The sequence below is a fragment of the Heterodontus francisci genome, chromosome 32 (genome assembly GCF_036365525.1).
Source record: "Heterodontus francisci isolate sHetFra1 chromosome 32, sHetFra1.hap1, whole genome shotgun sequence".
Classification (NCBI taxonomy): domain Eukaryota; kingdom Metazoa; phylum Chordata; class Chondrichthyes; order Heterodontiformes; family Heterodontidae; genus Heterodontus; species Heterodontus francisci.
The window spans coordinates 48,737,299-48,752,465 of record NC_090402.1 but is presented as its reverse complement, the minus strand read 5'-3'; the positions used below and the strand labels follow the sequence as shown (position 1 = coordinate 48,752,465).

General features: G+C 43.8%; 1 protein-coding gene across 1 annotated transcript in view; it reads left to right on the top strand.

The window, feature by feature from the left end:
• The window catches only part of rnf224 (ring finger protein 224), a 47,125-nt gene extending 40,272 nt beyond the window's left edge, over window positions 1-6,853 (top strand). Inside the window, exon 2 of the mRNA XM_068011896.1 lies at window positions 6,058-6,853. Within this exon, the coding sequence (XP_067867997.1) occupies window positions 6,065-6,610 (546 nt within the window). The 5' untranslated portion in view covers window positions 6,058-6,064 and the 3' untranslated portion in view covers window positions 6,611-6,853. The remainder of the gene's footprint in view (window positions 1-6,057) is intronic.
• The last annotated feature ends 8,314 nt before the right edge of the window (window positions 6,854-15,167 follow it).

The following is a 15,167-nucleotide window of genomic DNA, read 5'->3' as shown; positions in this document are numbered from 1 at the left end:
ACTTGTCAGGGTTGTGGGAACCAGGAGCAAGTATCAGGGATGAATACCAAGGTGCACAGAATACTGGGGCAGACAGATAGCATGAAAGTAGGGAAGAATAAGTTATGTGGGCTCAGAGTAAGGGCGAAAGTAATAAAGTCTGAATCAGGGTTAATGTGCATGTATGCGAAGAACGGAGTGTGGTTAATAAGACTGGTGAGGTACAGGCGCAGATTGCCATTTGCAAATATGATGTTGTGGTTATAACAGAGACCTGGCTCACAGAAGGGCAGGACTGGGTGTTAAATATTCCTGGATACAAGGTGTTCAGGAAAGATAGGAAAGGGAAAAAAGGGGCAGGAGTGGCAGTATTGATTAAGGAGAGCATTGCAGTGCTGGAGAAAACGATGTCCCAGAGAGGTCGATGACAGAATCAATTTGGCTAGAGCTAAGGAACAAAAACGGTGCAGTTACATTGCTTGGTGTTGTCTATAGGCCACCAGCTCATGGGAAGGATGTGGAGGAACAAATTTGCAAGGAATTTACAGAGAGATGCAAAAATTATAGGGTAGTTATAATGGGGAACTTTAATTATCCAAGGATAGACTGGGATAATAGTATTGTAAAGGGCAGTGAGGGGCAAGAGTTCCTAGAGTGTTCAGGAAAATTTTCTACAACAGTATGTTGCTAGTCTAATGAGAAAGGAGGCACTGGTAGACCTGCTTCTTGGGAATGAGGTGGGCCAAGTGGATCAAGTATCACTAGGAGAGCATTTAGGGGACAGTGATCATTGTATCATAAGGTTTAGGCTGACTATGGAAAAGGACAAACAGCAATCCAGAGTAAGAATAATTAACTGGGGGAAGGCCAACTTCAATGGGGTAAGAATGGAGCTGGGGTGAATAAATTGGAGTCAAAAGCTGGCAGGAAAACTGCTAGATGAACAATGGGCTACCTTCAAAGAAGAGATAGTTCAGGCACAGTTAAGGTATGTTCCCTCAAAGGGGAAAAGTAGGGCAAACAAATCCAGAGCTCCCTGGATGACAAAAGAGGTAGTGATTAAGGTAAAGAAGAAAAAGTGCGCTTCTGACAGATGCCATGTAGAAAATACTATTGAGAACCAGGCTGAAAATGGAAGGTCCAGAGGGGAAGTGAAAAAGCAAATAAGAGAAGCAAAGAGAGAGCATGAAAAGAGACTGGCAGCTAACATTAAAGGAAATCCCAAAGTTTTCAACAGGCATATAAATAGTAAAAGGGTGGTAAAAGAAGGAGTGGGGCCGATAAGGGACCAGAAAGGGGATTTACACATGGAGGCAGAGGGCATAGCTGAGGTATTAAACGAATACTCTGCATCTGTCTTTACCAAGGAAGAAGATGCAACCCAGGCAATGGTGAAAGAAGATGTAATTCAGACACTGGAGGGGTTTAAAATTAATAAAGAGGAAGTATTAGATAGGCTGTCTGTACTTAACGTGGATAAAATACCAGGACCCAATGAGATGCATCCAAGGATACTGAGGGACGTGAGGGTGGCAATTGCAGATGCACTGGCCATAATTTTTCAGTCTTCCTGAGACTCAGAGGTGGTGCCAGAGGACTGGAGAATTGCAAACGTTACACCCTTGTTCAAAAGGCCAGTCAGTTTAACTTCAGTGGTGGGAAAACTTAGAAAGAGACAGCACTGAAACAGGCCCTTCAGCCCACCGAGTCTGTGCTGACCAACAACCACCCATTTATACAAACCCTACATTAACCCCAGATTCCTACCACATCCCCACCTTCCCTCAATTCTCCTACCACCTATCTACACTAGACGCAATTTACAATGACCAATTTACCTAGCAACCTGCAAGTCTTTGTCTGTGGGAGGAAACAGGAGTACCCGACGGAAACCCATGCGGTCACAGGCAGAACTTGCAAACTCCGTACAGGCAATACCCAGAACCGAACCCGGGTTGCTGGAGCTGTGAGGCTGCAGTGCTAACCACTGCGCCACCCCATCTAGAAAAAATAATTCGGGACAAAATCAATAGTCACATGGACAAATACGAGTTAATTAAGGAAAGCCAGCATGAATTTCTTAAAGGAAAATCATGTTTAACTAACTTGCAGGAGTTTTTTTGAGGCAGTAACAGAGAGGGTTGATGAGGCCAATAAAGACATTTGATACAGCGCTACACAACAGACCTGTGAGCAAACTTGTAGCTCATGGAATAAAAGGGACGGTAACAACATGGATACGAAATTGGCTGAGCAACAGGAAATAAAGAGTAGTGGTTAATGAATGTTTCTCGGGCTGGAAGAAGGTTTGTAGTGGAGTTCCCCAGGGATCCGTTTTGGGACCCTTGCTTTTCCTGATATATATTAATGCCCTAGGCCTTGGTGTAAAGGGCACAGTTTCAAAGTTTGCAGATGATACAAAACTTGGAAGTATTGTGAACTATGAGGAGGATAGTGTAGAACTTCAAAAAGGACATAGACAAGTCGGTGGAATGGGCAGACAAGTTGGTGGAATGGGCAGACAGGTGGCAGATGAAGTTCAATGTGGTTTTGGTAGGAAGAAGATGGAGAGACAATATAAAATAAAGGGTACAATTCTAAAGTGGGTGCAGGAGCAGAGGGACCTAGGTATATATGTGCATAAGTCATTGGAGGTGGCAGGACAGGTTGAGAGCGTGGTTAAGAAAGCATACAGTATCCTGGGTTTTATTAATAGCGGCATGGAGTACAAGAGCAAGGAAATTATGTTGAACTTGTATAAGACAATAGTTTGGCCTCAGCTGGAGTATTGCATCCAATTCTGGGTGCCACACTTTAGGAAAGACGTGACGGCATTGGAGAGAGTACAGATTCATGAGAATAATTCCAGGGTTGAGGAACTTCAGTTATGACGATAGATTGGAGAAGTTAGGACTGTTTTCCTTGGAATAGAGAAGGCTGAGATGTGATTTGATAGAGGTATTCAAAATCATGAGGGGTCTGGACAGAGTAGATCGGGAGAAACTGCTCACACTTGTGAAAGGATCAAGAACGAGAGGGCACAGATTTAAAGTATTTGATAAGAGAAGCAAAAGTGACATGAGGAAAAAAATTTTCACGCAGCAAGTGGTTAAGGTCTGGAATGCGCTGCCTGAGAAAGTGGTGGAGGCAGGTTCAATTGAAGCATTCAAAAGGGAATTAGATAGTTATATGAAAAGAAAGAATGTGCAGGGTTACGGGGAGAAGGCAGAGGAATGGAACTGAAGGAACTGTTCTTTCAGAGAGCCAGTGCAGACACAATGGGCCGAATAGCCTCCTTCTGCACTGTAACAATACTCTGGTTCTGTGAAAATAGCTCCAGAGCCTGGTCCATTTACTTCCTAATGCTTGTTGTTTCAGTAGTGAATAAGGAAGGCTTTCCCTGCACCTTCATTGGACAATTTTAGTATTCGTGCGTTGCATCAGCCTGTCATGATCTCACTCCTTCAAGTTCTTCAGACACACGGAGGGGATGCACCTGCATGCACCGGTCCAGTTGCCACACACTGTGTGGGCCATGCACCAGCAGTACTTCCCATGATTCCAAGGCCTAGAAGTGGCGCTACCCAAATGAATTTCGTGTCCCCTATATCTTTATCTACAAATTGTTAACAGCAAAGAGAGTAATTAAACTATTGGTACAGTAAAGTTCAGCTTCAATTCAAGAGTTCATTGGTTTACATGATATTTTAATTCAGAACCCATTACCCTCTTTCCTGTACATCATACAAAGCAGACTTCTCATGTTGTTAAGATTACACTTTAAAACTTATTTACTGACAACACCCAGCTCGACTTCTCCACCACCTCGCTCACTCCTCCACAACGACTATGCTGCAAGTTTTGGTCTCCATATTTGAGGAAGGATATATTTGCCTTGGAGGCAGTACAGTGAAGGTTTACTGGGATTGGTCCCTGGGATGAGAGGGTTGTCCTGTGATAGGATGTGTAAATTGGGCCTTTACTCTCTGGAGTTTAGAAGAATGAGAGGTGATCTCATTGACACATACAAGATATTGAAAGGGCTTGACAGGGTGGACACTGAAAGGTTGTTTCCCCTGGCTGGGAAATCTAGAATGCGGGGACACAGTCTCAGGATAAGGGATCGATCATTTAGGACTTGAGATGAAGAGAAACTTCTTCACTCAGAGGGTTGTGAATCTTTGGCAGTCTCTACCCAGAGGGTTGTGGATGCTCCATCATTAAATATAGGATAGGACAGACAGATTTTTGATCTCTCCTGAAATCATGAAATATGGGGATCAGGTGGGAAAAAGAAGTTAAGGCACATCAGTCTTAATCATATTGAATGGTGGAGCAGGCTTGAATGGCCCTATGGTCTACTTCTGCTCCTATTTGTTATTACTTATTTCTTATTTCTGTGCTTTCACACTGCCTTTCAGATATCCGTTTGGATAAACCACAATTTTCTCCAGTTAAACATTAGGAAGACTGAAACCATGGTCTTCAGCCCTTACCTCAAACTCCATTCCCGAGCCATCAATTCCATCCCCTCCCAGCCACTGTTTCAAATTGAAGCAGGTCATTCGCAGCCTTTCAACTACAAGCTGAGCTTCCGACCCTGTATCTTCTCCATCATAAAGACCACCGACACTCACCTTCATAACACTACCCACCTCTGCCCTGCCTCATTCCAGCTGCTGTATAACCCTTTGTAAACTTGCATTTCTTTCCCACCTTTAACATGGTAAAACATCCCAAGGTGCTTCACAGGAGCAATTAGCAAACAAAATTTGACACTGAGCCACATAAAGATGTATTAGGAGAGGTGACCAAATGCTTGCTCAAAGAGGTATGTTTCAATTAGTCATTATTTACGGCACCGCACTGAGTTTGTTGTTCATGTGGACACGCTGCAGCGGGAAATTTAAATTGCTGATCTCTCGGCTGCTGGGATATAAACTCCTGAATCTGCAAAACTCCTAATTGTTCCAGGAGAATTGGGAACCCTAGAATTGAGACATCTGGGAGTGTAAATGCACAGATCTTTGAAGGTGGCAGAACAAGTTGAGAAAGCTGTTAAAAAGGCACACAGGATCCTTAGCTGTATACATAGAGGCATAGAGTGAAAAAGCTAGGAAGCAATACAGAACATTTTTATAAAACACTCGTTCGGCCTCAGCTGGAGTATTGTGACCAATTCGGGGCACCACACTTTAGGAAGGATTCCAAGGCCTTGGAGAGGATGCAGAGGAGATTTACTGGAATTGTACCAGGGATGAGGGACTTCAGTTACATGGAGTGACCTGAGAAACTCCTTAGAGCAGAGAAGGTTAAAGGGAGATGTAATCGAGGTGTCCCCTATGCCCAACCCATTCTCTCCATGCACGCTGACTGCTCTGCAGTGCGCTTCCCACATTTTCCAATTTTTCTCAGATTTCCAGCCTCTGTGCTCCTGCTGCTTCTGACTGCTGTCCTACTGAAGTATGAATGTGGGGGTCTGGAATGAGCTTGTGTTGTAATGCACCTCATGGTCCAATCACCTGCCAACACTAACCATCTACACTCACCTATGACCAGCAACCACCAGTTGAGCTCCTCCTGCCACCTTTTCAAAAATTAATTCTCAAGATGTTGGCATTGCTGGCCTTTTTCAGTCATTGGAAGCAGTTTGATATCACCAACTGGCTTGCTGGGTCATTTCAAAGGGCAGTAAAGAGTCAACCACATTTGTGTGGGACTAGAGTCACATATAGACTCAGACCAGGAAAGGGTGGCAGGTTTAATTTCCTGAAGGACATGAGTGAACCAGTTGGATTTTTGCAACAATCTTACAGTTTCGTGGTCACTGTTACTGGTACCAGCTTTTTATTCCAGATTTTGCTAAACCTGAATTCAAATTCATAAACTGCCCTGATGAGATTTGAACTCAAATTCTCTGGTTTAATAGTCCAGGGCCTGGATTACTAACCAAGTAATAGAACCACTACTTGGGTGAAAAGCTTTAGGAAAGGAAGAGAAATTGGGGAGGGAAGATAAGTAATTCCATCTTGAGTGATTGTGTTCTGTGCTTGTTGTTTCAAATGGGACTGCCACTAGCTCCAGTATGTCTGAAGAGAAATCCTGTGATTTGGAGTGTGCCATCTGCTTCAGTAACTACAACAATGTCTTCAGAACCCCCAAGGTTTTGGACTGCGGCCACACCTTCTGCCTGGAGTGCTTGGCCCGCATGAACATGAAGTCGCACGTTTCTGAGGCCATCCAGTGCCCCATGTGTCGCAACCTGACGCTGGTTCCCAAGGATGGGCTGCCCAAGTTAGGCAATGACCCAATCGTCTTGTCCTGCCTGCCGGAGGCAATGCAGAAAATACAAAGCATCCGCTTCAGCCGGGATAAAGGCAAGCTTTTCGTGAAGAAGGGACCAAGGTCCCAGAGAAAGAATGAGAAGAAGAAAGTCAGGACGTTCTTCATCAGCACAGTGAGTCAGAGCCTGGATGTGGGACATCCAGCTGAACCGGACAGTGACAGGCAGCAGGGGCAGAGCTACTGGTGCTGGTCTCACAACAGGTGGTTCTGTATCGTGACAATTATTGTTATTCTGATGATTGTGGGTCTTCTCATCAGTTCCATTTGGGTGTTTAGGGTCCGTTAGCCATCGAACGGCAATGGATTTAATCAGCCCAAATGTCACAAACAGGAGGAGTAACTAATTGAAGCATTCCCACAAAAATTCATTAAGGACCTGAAACCAACGAGAACAAGGAACTTCATCGAGAATGACAATTCCTGATGTGCAAGGAAAAGAATATTCAGACTACAGAATTTGATGGAACATTGATATAGATTGCAATTGTATTTTGTGTGTATCTTCTAAGTTCGGGCCCCAGGTTAAACACTGTCTATGATGCCACCTCGACCTTTTCTATATTTAATTTTATTTTTGTTAAATCTTTATGTGCTAACCTGTGTTTGGCCAGATTTTTTCTTCACTGTTCTCCGTCTGCTGAATACCTGCATCACTCATCTCCTGGGCAAGGATGTGAAAAATGTAATGTCCAACATGAAATAGTATTCAACACATAGCAGTGACCAACACTGATCAAACTTTCAGAAGTGCCAACATGAAATATCTCGCATGAATGAATTATTGTCCAACACAAATTAGTAAACAAAATAAAGTACCGTTCAAAATGCAGTAGTGTACAAGACAAACCGTTGTTCAACACAAAGTAATCTCCAACACAATGTAATGTCCAACATAAAGTACAGTCCAATATTAAGTGGCATCCAATGCAAAGTAATGACCAACATAAAGTAGTTTCCAACATTAAGAATTCTCCAAAATAATGTATTGAACAACATAAAGGAGTGTAGACATGAAGTGCTATTCAACATAGAGCAGTGTTCAATGTAGTGTCCAACATGAAGTAGTGTCCATGACAATGAGGTATACAATATGAAGTAGCGTTCAACATGAAGTAGTTTTTTTAAATTCGCCCTTTGGATGTGAGCGTTGGTGGCAAAGCCAGCATTTATTGCTATCCCGAATTGCATTTGAGCAGATGGTGGTGAGGTACCGACAACTGAGTTGCTTGCTAGACCATTTCAGAGAGCAGTTAAAAGTCAACCACATTGGTATAGGTCTGGAGACACATGTCGGCCAGACCGGGTAAGAACAGCATATTTCTTTCCCTGAAGAACATTAGTGAACCAGATGAGATTTTATGATAATCCAATAGTTTCATAATCACTATTAATGAGACTAGCATTTTATTCTCGATTTATTAATTAATTGAATCTAAATTCCCCCAGCTGCTATGGTGGGATTTAAATTCATGTCTCCTGAGCATTAGGTGGGCCTCTGGATTACTAGTGCAATAACATTACCACTAAACTACAGTCCCTCGTGTCCAACATAAAGAAGTGTCCAATGTAAGCTAGCATCCATTAAGTGATGTCCTACGTGAAGTGGTGTCTAACATGAAGTAGTGTCCAATATAATGTAGTGCCCAATAAAGAGTGATGACCAACAGGAATTAGCCTTCAACATGAAGTAATGTCCAAAATGGAGTAGCATTCAACAAAATAGTGTCCATCATGAAGTATTATCCAACAAAATGAAGTAGTGTCCAACATAAAGTAGTGTCCAGCATGAAGTTGTGTCCATCGTGAGTAGTGCCCAACACAGTGAGGTATACACATGAAGTCATGTCCACCATGAAGCAGAGTCCAAGATAAATTGTGTCCAACACAATGATGCATCCAAAATGAAGTAGCATCCATCACAAAGTAGTGTCCAACATAAAGTATCATCCAACTTGAAGTTGTATTCCATCATGAAGTGTCCAACACAATGAAGTATACAACATGAAGTAGCGTCCATCGTGAACTAGTTTTCAACATAGTGCACAACATGAAAAAGCACCCAACATGAAGTAATGCCCAACCTGTAGTGTTCAACATAAAGTCGGGTCCATCATGGAGGACTGTCCTGCATGATGCAATGTCCAATATAGTGTATTCTTCAACGTGAAGTGTAGTACAAGATGACGTTGCATCCAACGTGATGAGGTGTTCAAAATAAACTGGTTTCGACGTGAATTAGGGTCCAACACAAAGTAGTGTCCATCATGAAATATTACATTATGAAGTAGTGTCCAACTTCATTTAGCAACCATCATGAAGCAGCTTCCAACCTGAAGTAGTGACCATCGAAGGTAAGGTCAAACATTAAATACTGTCCATCAGCAAGTCGGGTCCAACATGAAGTAGGGTCAAAGTCACACAGAGTAACTCACATTGAACACTGAGTCACTGAGTAACGAGGAGGGTTGATGAGGGTAGTGCAGTGGATGTGGCCGACATGGATTTTAGTAAGCCATTTGACAAGGTCCCGCATGGCAGACTGGTCAGTAAAATGAAAGCACATGGGATACAGGGGAATGTGGCAGGTTGGATCCAAAATTGGCTCAGTGACAGGAAGCAAAGGGTAGCAGGCGACAGATGTTTTTTGTGAATGAAAAGCTGTTTCCAGTGGTGTTCCACAGGGCTCAGTGTTGAGCCCCTTGCTGTTTGTGGTATATATTAATGATTTGGACTTAAATGTGGAAGGCATGATGGAGAAATTTGCTGATGACACAAAAATTGGCCACGTAGTTGATAGTGAAGAGGATAGCTGTAGACTCCAGAATGATATCAATGGTTTGGTTGAGTGGGTGGAAAAGTGGCAAATGGAATTCAATCCAGAGAAGTGTGAGGTAATGCATTTGGGGAGGGCAAACAAAGCAAGGGAATACACAATAAATGGGAGGATATTGAGAGGGGTAGAAGAAGTGAGAGACCTTGGAGAGCATGTCCACAGGTTCCTGAAGGTGACAGGACAGGTAGATAGAGTGGTGAAGGCAGTATATGGAATGCTTTCATTTCTTGGCCGAGGTATAGAATACAAAAGCAGGGATGTAATGCTAGAACTGTATAAAACACTGATTCGGCCACAGTTGGAGTATTGCGTACAGTCAGGTCGCCACATGACAGGAAGAACGTAATTGCTCTGGAGAGAGTACAGAGGAGATTTACAAGAATGTTGCCAGGGCTTGAAAGTTGCAGCTGTGAGGAAAGATTGGATAGGCTAGGGCTGTTTCCTTAGAACAGAGGAGGCTATGGGGTGACTTAATTGAGGTGTACAAAATTATGAGGGGCCTAGATAGAGTAGACAAGAAGGACCTGTTTCTCCTAGCAAGGAGATCAATTACCAGGGGGCACAGATTTAAGGTGATTGGTAGAAGGATTATAGGGGACATGAGGAAAAACTTTTTCACCCAGAAAGTGGTGGGTGTCTGGAATCCAATGCTAGGAATGGTGGTGGAGGCAGAAACCCTCAATTCTTTCAAAAGGTACCTGGACATGCACCCGAATTGCTGTAACCAAAAGGCTATGGACCGGGAGCTGGAAGGTGAAATTAGATTGGGCAGCCAGCTTTCGGCTGGCACAGACATGACGGGCCAATAGGCCACCTTCTGTGCTGTAATGGTTCTATTAAACACTGAGTCACTCACACTAACACTAAGTCACACACTTTGAACACTGAACACAGTCACTCACACTGAACACTGAGTCACTCACACTAACACTAAGTCACACACACTGAACACTGAGTCACTCACACTGAACACTGAGTTACGCACACTGAACACTGAGTTACTCACACTAACACTAAGTCACACACTTTGAACACTGAACACAGTCACTCACACTGAACACTGAGTCACTCACACTGAACACAGTCACTCACACTGAACACTGAGTCACTCACTTTGAACACTGAACACAGTCACTCACACTGAACACTGAGTCACTCACACTGAACACTGAGTCACTCACTTTGAACACTGAACACAGTCACTCACACTGAACACTGAGTCACTCACACTGAACACTGAGTCACTCACTTTGAACACTGAGTCACTCACACTAACACTAAGTCACACACTTTGAACACTGAACACAGTCACTCACACTGAACACTGAGTTACTCACACTGAACACTGAGTCACTCACACTGAACACTGAGTCACTCACTTTGAACACTGAACACAGTCACTCACACTGAACACTGAGTTACTCACACTGAACACTGAGTCACACATTGAACACTGAGTTACTCACACTGAACACTGAGTCACTCACACTGAACACTGAGTCACTCACATTGAACACTGAGTTACTCACACTGAACACTGAGTTACTCACACTGAACACTGAGTTACTCACACTGAATTGAGTCGCTCACACTGAACACTGAGTCACACATTGAACACTGAGTTACTCACACTGAACACTGAGTCACTCACACTGAACACTGAGTCAATCACATTGAACACAGTCACTCACACTGAACACTGAGTCACTCACACTGAACACGGAGTCACTCACTTTGAACACAACTCAGTCACTCACACTGAACACTGAGTTACTCACACTGAACACTGAGTCACTCACACTGAACACTGAGACACTCACTTTGAACACTGAACACAGTCACTCACACTGAACACTGAGTCACTCACACTGAACACTGAGTTACTCACACTGAACACTGAACAGTCACTCACACTGAACAGAGTCACTCACGTTGAACATTGTGTCACTCACACTGAATTGAGTTGCTCACACTGAACACTGAATCACACACTTTGAACACTGAGTTACTCACATTGAACACTCAGTCACTCACACTGAACAGAGTCACTCACGTTGAACACTGAGTCACTCACACTGAACACTGAGTCACTCACATTGAACACTGAGTTACTCACACTGAACAGAGTCACTCACGTTGAACACTGAGTCACTCACACTGAACACAGTCACTCACACTGAACACTGAATCACTCACACTGAACACTAAGTCACACACTTTGAACACTGAACACAGTCACTCACACTGAACACTGAGTTACTCACACTGAACACTGAGTCACTCACTTTGAACACTGAACACAGTCACTCACACTGAACACTGAGTCACTCACTTTGAACACTGAACAGTCACTCACACTGAACACTGGGTCACTCACACTGAACACTGAGTCACTCACATTGAACACTGAGTCACTCACTTTGAACACTGAACACAGTCACTCACACTGAACACTGAGTCACTCACTTTGAACACTGAACAGTCACTCACACTGAACACTGGGTCACTCACACTGAACACTGAGTCACTCACATTGAACACTGAGTCACTCACTTTGAACACTGAACAGAGTCACTCACACTGAACACTGAGTCACTCATTTTGAACACTGAACAGAGTCACTCACACTGAACACTGAGTCACTCACTTTGAACACTGAACAGTCACTCACACTGAACACTGAGTCACTCACACTGAACACTGAGTCACTCACGTTGAACACTGAGTCACTCACACTGAACACTGAGTCACTCACATTGAACACTGAGTTACTCACACTGAACACTGAGTTACTCACACTGAACACTGAGTCACTCACACTGAACACTGAGTCACTCACACTGAATTGAGTCGCTCACACTGAACACTGAGTCACTCACATTGAACACTGAGTTACTCACACTGAACACTGAGTTACTCACACTGAACACTGAGTCACTCACACTGAACACTGAGTCACTCACACTGAATTGAGTCGCTCACACTGAACACTGAGTCACTCACACTGAACACTGAGTCACTCACATTGAACACTGAGTTACTCACATTGAACACTGAGTCACTCACACTGAACACTGAGTCAATCACATTGAACACTGAGTCACTCACTTTGAACACTGAACACATTCACTCACACTGAACACTGAGTTACTCACACTGAACACTGAGTCACTCACACTGAACACTGAGTCACTCACACTGAACACTGAGTCACTCACTTTGAACACTGAACACAGTCACTCACACTGAACACTGAGTTACTCACACTGAACACTGAGTCACTCACTTTGAACACTGAACACAGTCACTCACACTGAACACTGAGTCACTCACTTTGAACACTGAACAGTCACTCACACTGAACACTGGGTCACTCACACTGAACAGAGTCACTCACGTTGAACACTGAGTGACTCACACTGAACACTGAGTCACTCACACTGAACACTGAGTCACTCACACTGAACAGTCACTCACACTGAACACTGAGTCACTCACATTGAACACTGAGTCACTCACACTGAACACTGAGTCACTCACTTTGAACACTGAACAGTCACTCACACTGAACACTGAGTCACTCACATTGAACACTGAGTTACTCACACTGAACACTGAGTTACTCACACATGAACAGTGAGTTACTCACACTGAACACTGAGTCACTCACACTGAACACTGAGTTACTCACACTGAACACTGAGTCACTCACTTTCAACACTGAACAGTCACTCACACTGAACACTGGGTCACTCACACTGAACAGAGTCACTCACGTTGAACACTGAGTCACTCACACTGAACACTGAGTCACTCACTTTGAACACTGAACACAGTCACTCACACTGAACACTGAGTCACTCACTTTGAACACTGAACAGTCACTCACACTGAACACTGGGTCACTCACACTGAACACTGAGTCACTCACATTGAACACTGAGTCACTCACACTGAATTGAGTCGCTCACACTGAACACTGAATCACACACTTTGAACACTGAGTCACTCACATTGAACACTGAGTCACTCACATTGAACACTGAGTCACTCACACTGAACACTGAGTCACTCACATTGAACACTGAACGGTCACTCACACTGAACACTGGGTCACTCACACTGAACAGAGTCACTCACGTTGAACACTGAGTCACTCACACTGAACACTGAGTCATTCACATTGAACACTGAGTTACTCATACTGAACACTGAGTTACTCACACTGAACACTGAGTCACTCACACTGAACACTGAGTCAATCACATTGAACACTGAGTCACTCACACTGAACACTGAGTTACTCACACTGAACACTGAGTCACTCACTTTGAACACTGAACAGTCACTCACACTGAACACTGGGTCACTCACACTGAACAGAGTCACTCACGTTGAACACTGAGTCACTCACACTGAACACTGAGTCACTCACATTGAACACTGAGTTACTCACACTGAACACTGAGTTACTCACACTGAACACTGAGTCACTCACACTGAACACTGAGTCACTCTCACTGAACACTGAGTCACTCACTTTGAACACTGAACAGTCACTCACACTGAACACTGGGTCACTCACACTGAACAGAGTCACTCACGTTGAACACTGAGTCACTCACACTGAACACTGAGTCACTCACATTGAACACTGAGTTACTCACACTGAACACTGAGTTACTCACACTGAACACTGAGAGACACATTGAACACTGAGTTACTCACACTGAACACTGAGTCACTCACACTGAACACTGAGTCACTCACATTGAACACTGAGTTACTCACACTGAACACTGAGTTACTCACACTGAACACTGAGTTACTCACACTGAATTGAGTCGCTCACACTGAACACTGAGTCACACATTGAACACTGAGTTACTCACACTGAACACTGAGTCACTCACACTGAACACTGAGTTACTCACATTGAACACTGAGTCACTCACACTGAACACTGAGTCAATCACATTGAACACAGTCACTCACACTGAACACTGAGTCACTCACACTGAACACTGAGTCACTCACTTTGAACACAACTCAGTCACTCACACTGAACACTGAGTTACTCACACTGAACACTGAGTCACTCATACTGAACACTGAGTCACTCACACTGAACACTGAGTCACTCACTTTGAACACTGAACACAGTCACTCACACTGAACACTGAGTCACTCACACTGAACACTGAGTTACTCACACTGAACACTGAACAGTCACTCACACTGAACAGAGTCACTCACGTTGAACATTGTGTCACTCACACTGAATTGAGTTGCTCACACTGAACACTGAATCACACACTTTGAACACTGAGTTACTCACATTGAACACTCATTCACTCACACTGAACAGAGTCACTCACGTTGAACACTGAGTCACTCACACTGAACACTGAGTCACTCACATTGAACACTGAGTTACTCACACTGAACAGAGTCACTCACGTTGAACACTGAGTCACTCACACTGAACACAGTCACTCACACTGAACACTGAATCACTCACACTGAACACTAAGTCACACACTTTGAACACTGAACACAGTCACTCACACTGAACACTGAGTTACTCACACTGAACACTGAGTCACTCACTTTGAACACTGAACACAGTCACTCACACTGAACACTGAGTCACTCACTTTGAACACTGAACACTGAGTTACTCACACTGAACACTCAGTCACTCACACTGAACACTGAGTCACTCACACTGAACACTGAGTCAATCACATTGAACACAGTCACTCACACTGAACACTGAGTCACTCACATTGAACACTGAGTTACTCACATTGAACACAGTCACTCACACTGAACACTGAGTCACACACATTGAACCTATTCACTCACACTGAACACAGTCACTCACATTGAACACTGAGTCACTCACACTGAACACTGAGTCACTCACTTTGAACACTGAGTCACTCACACTAACACTAAGTCACACACTTTGAACACTGAACACAGTCACTCACACTGAACACTGAGT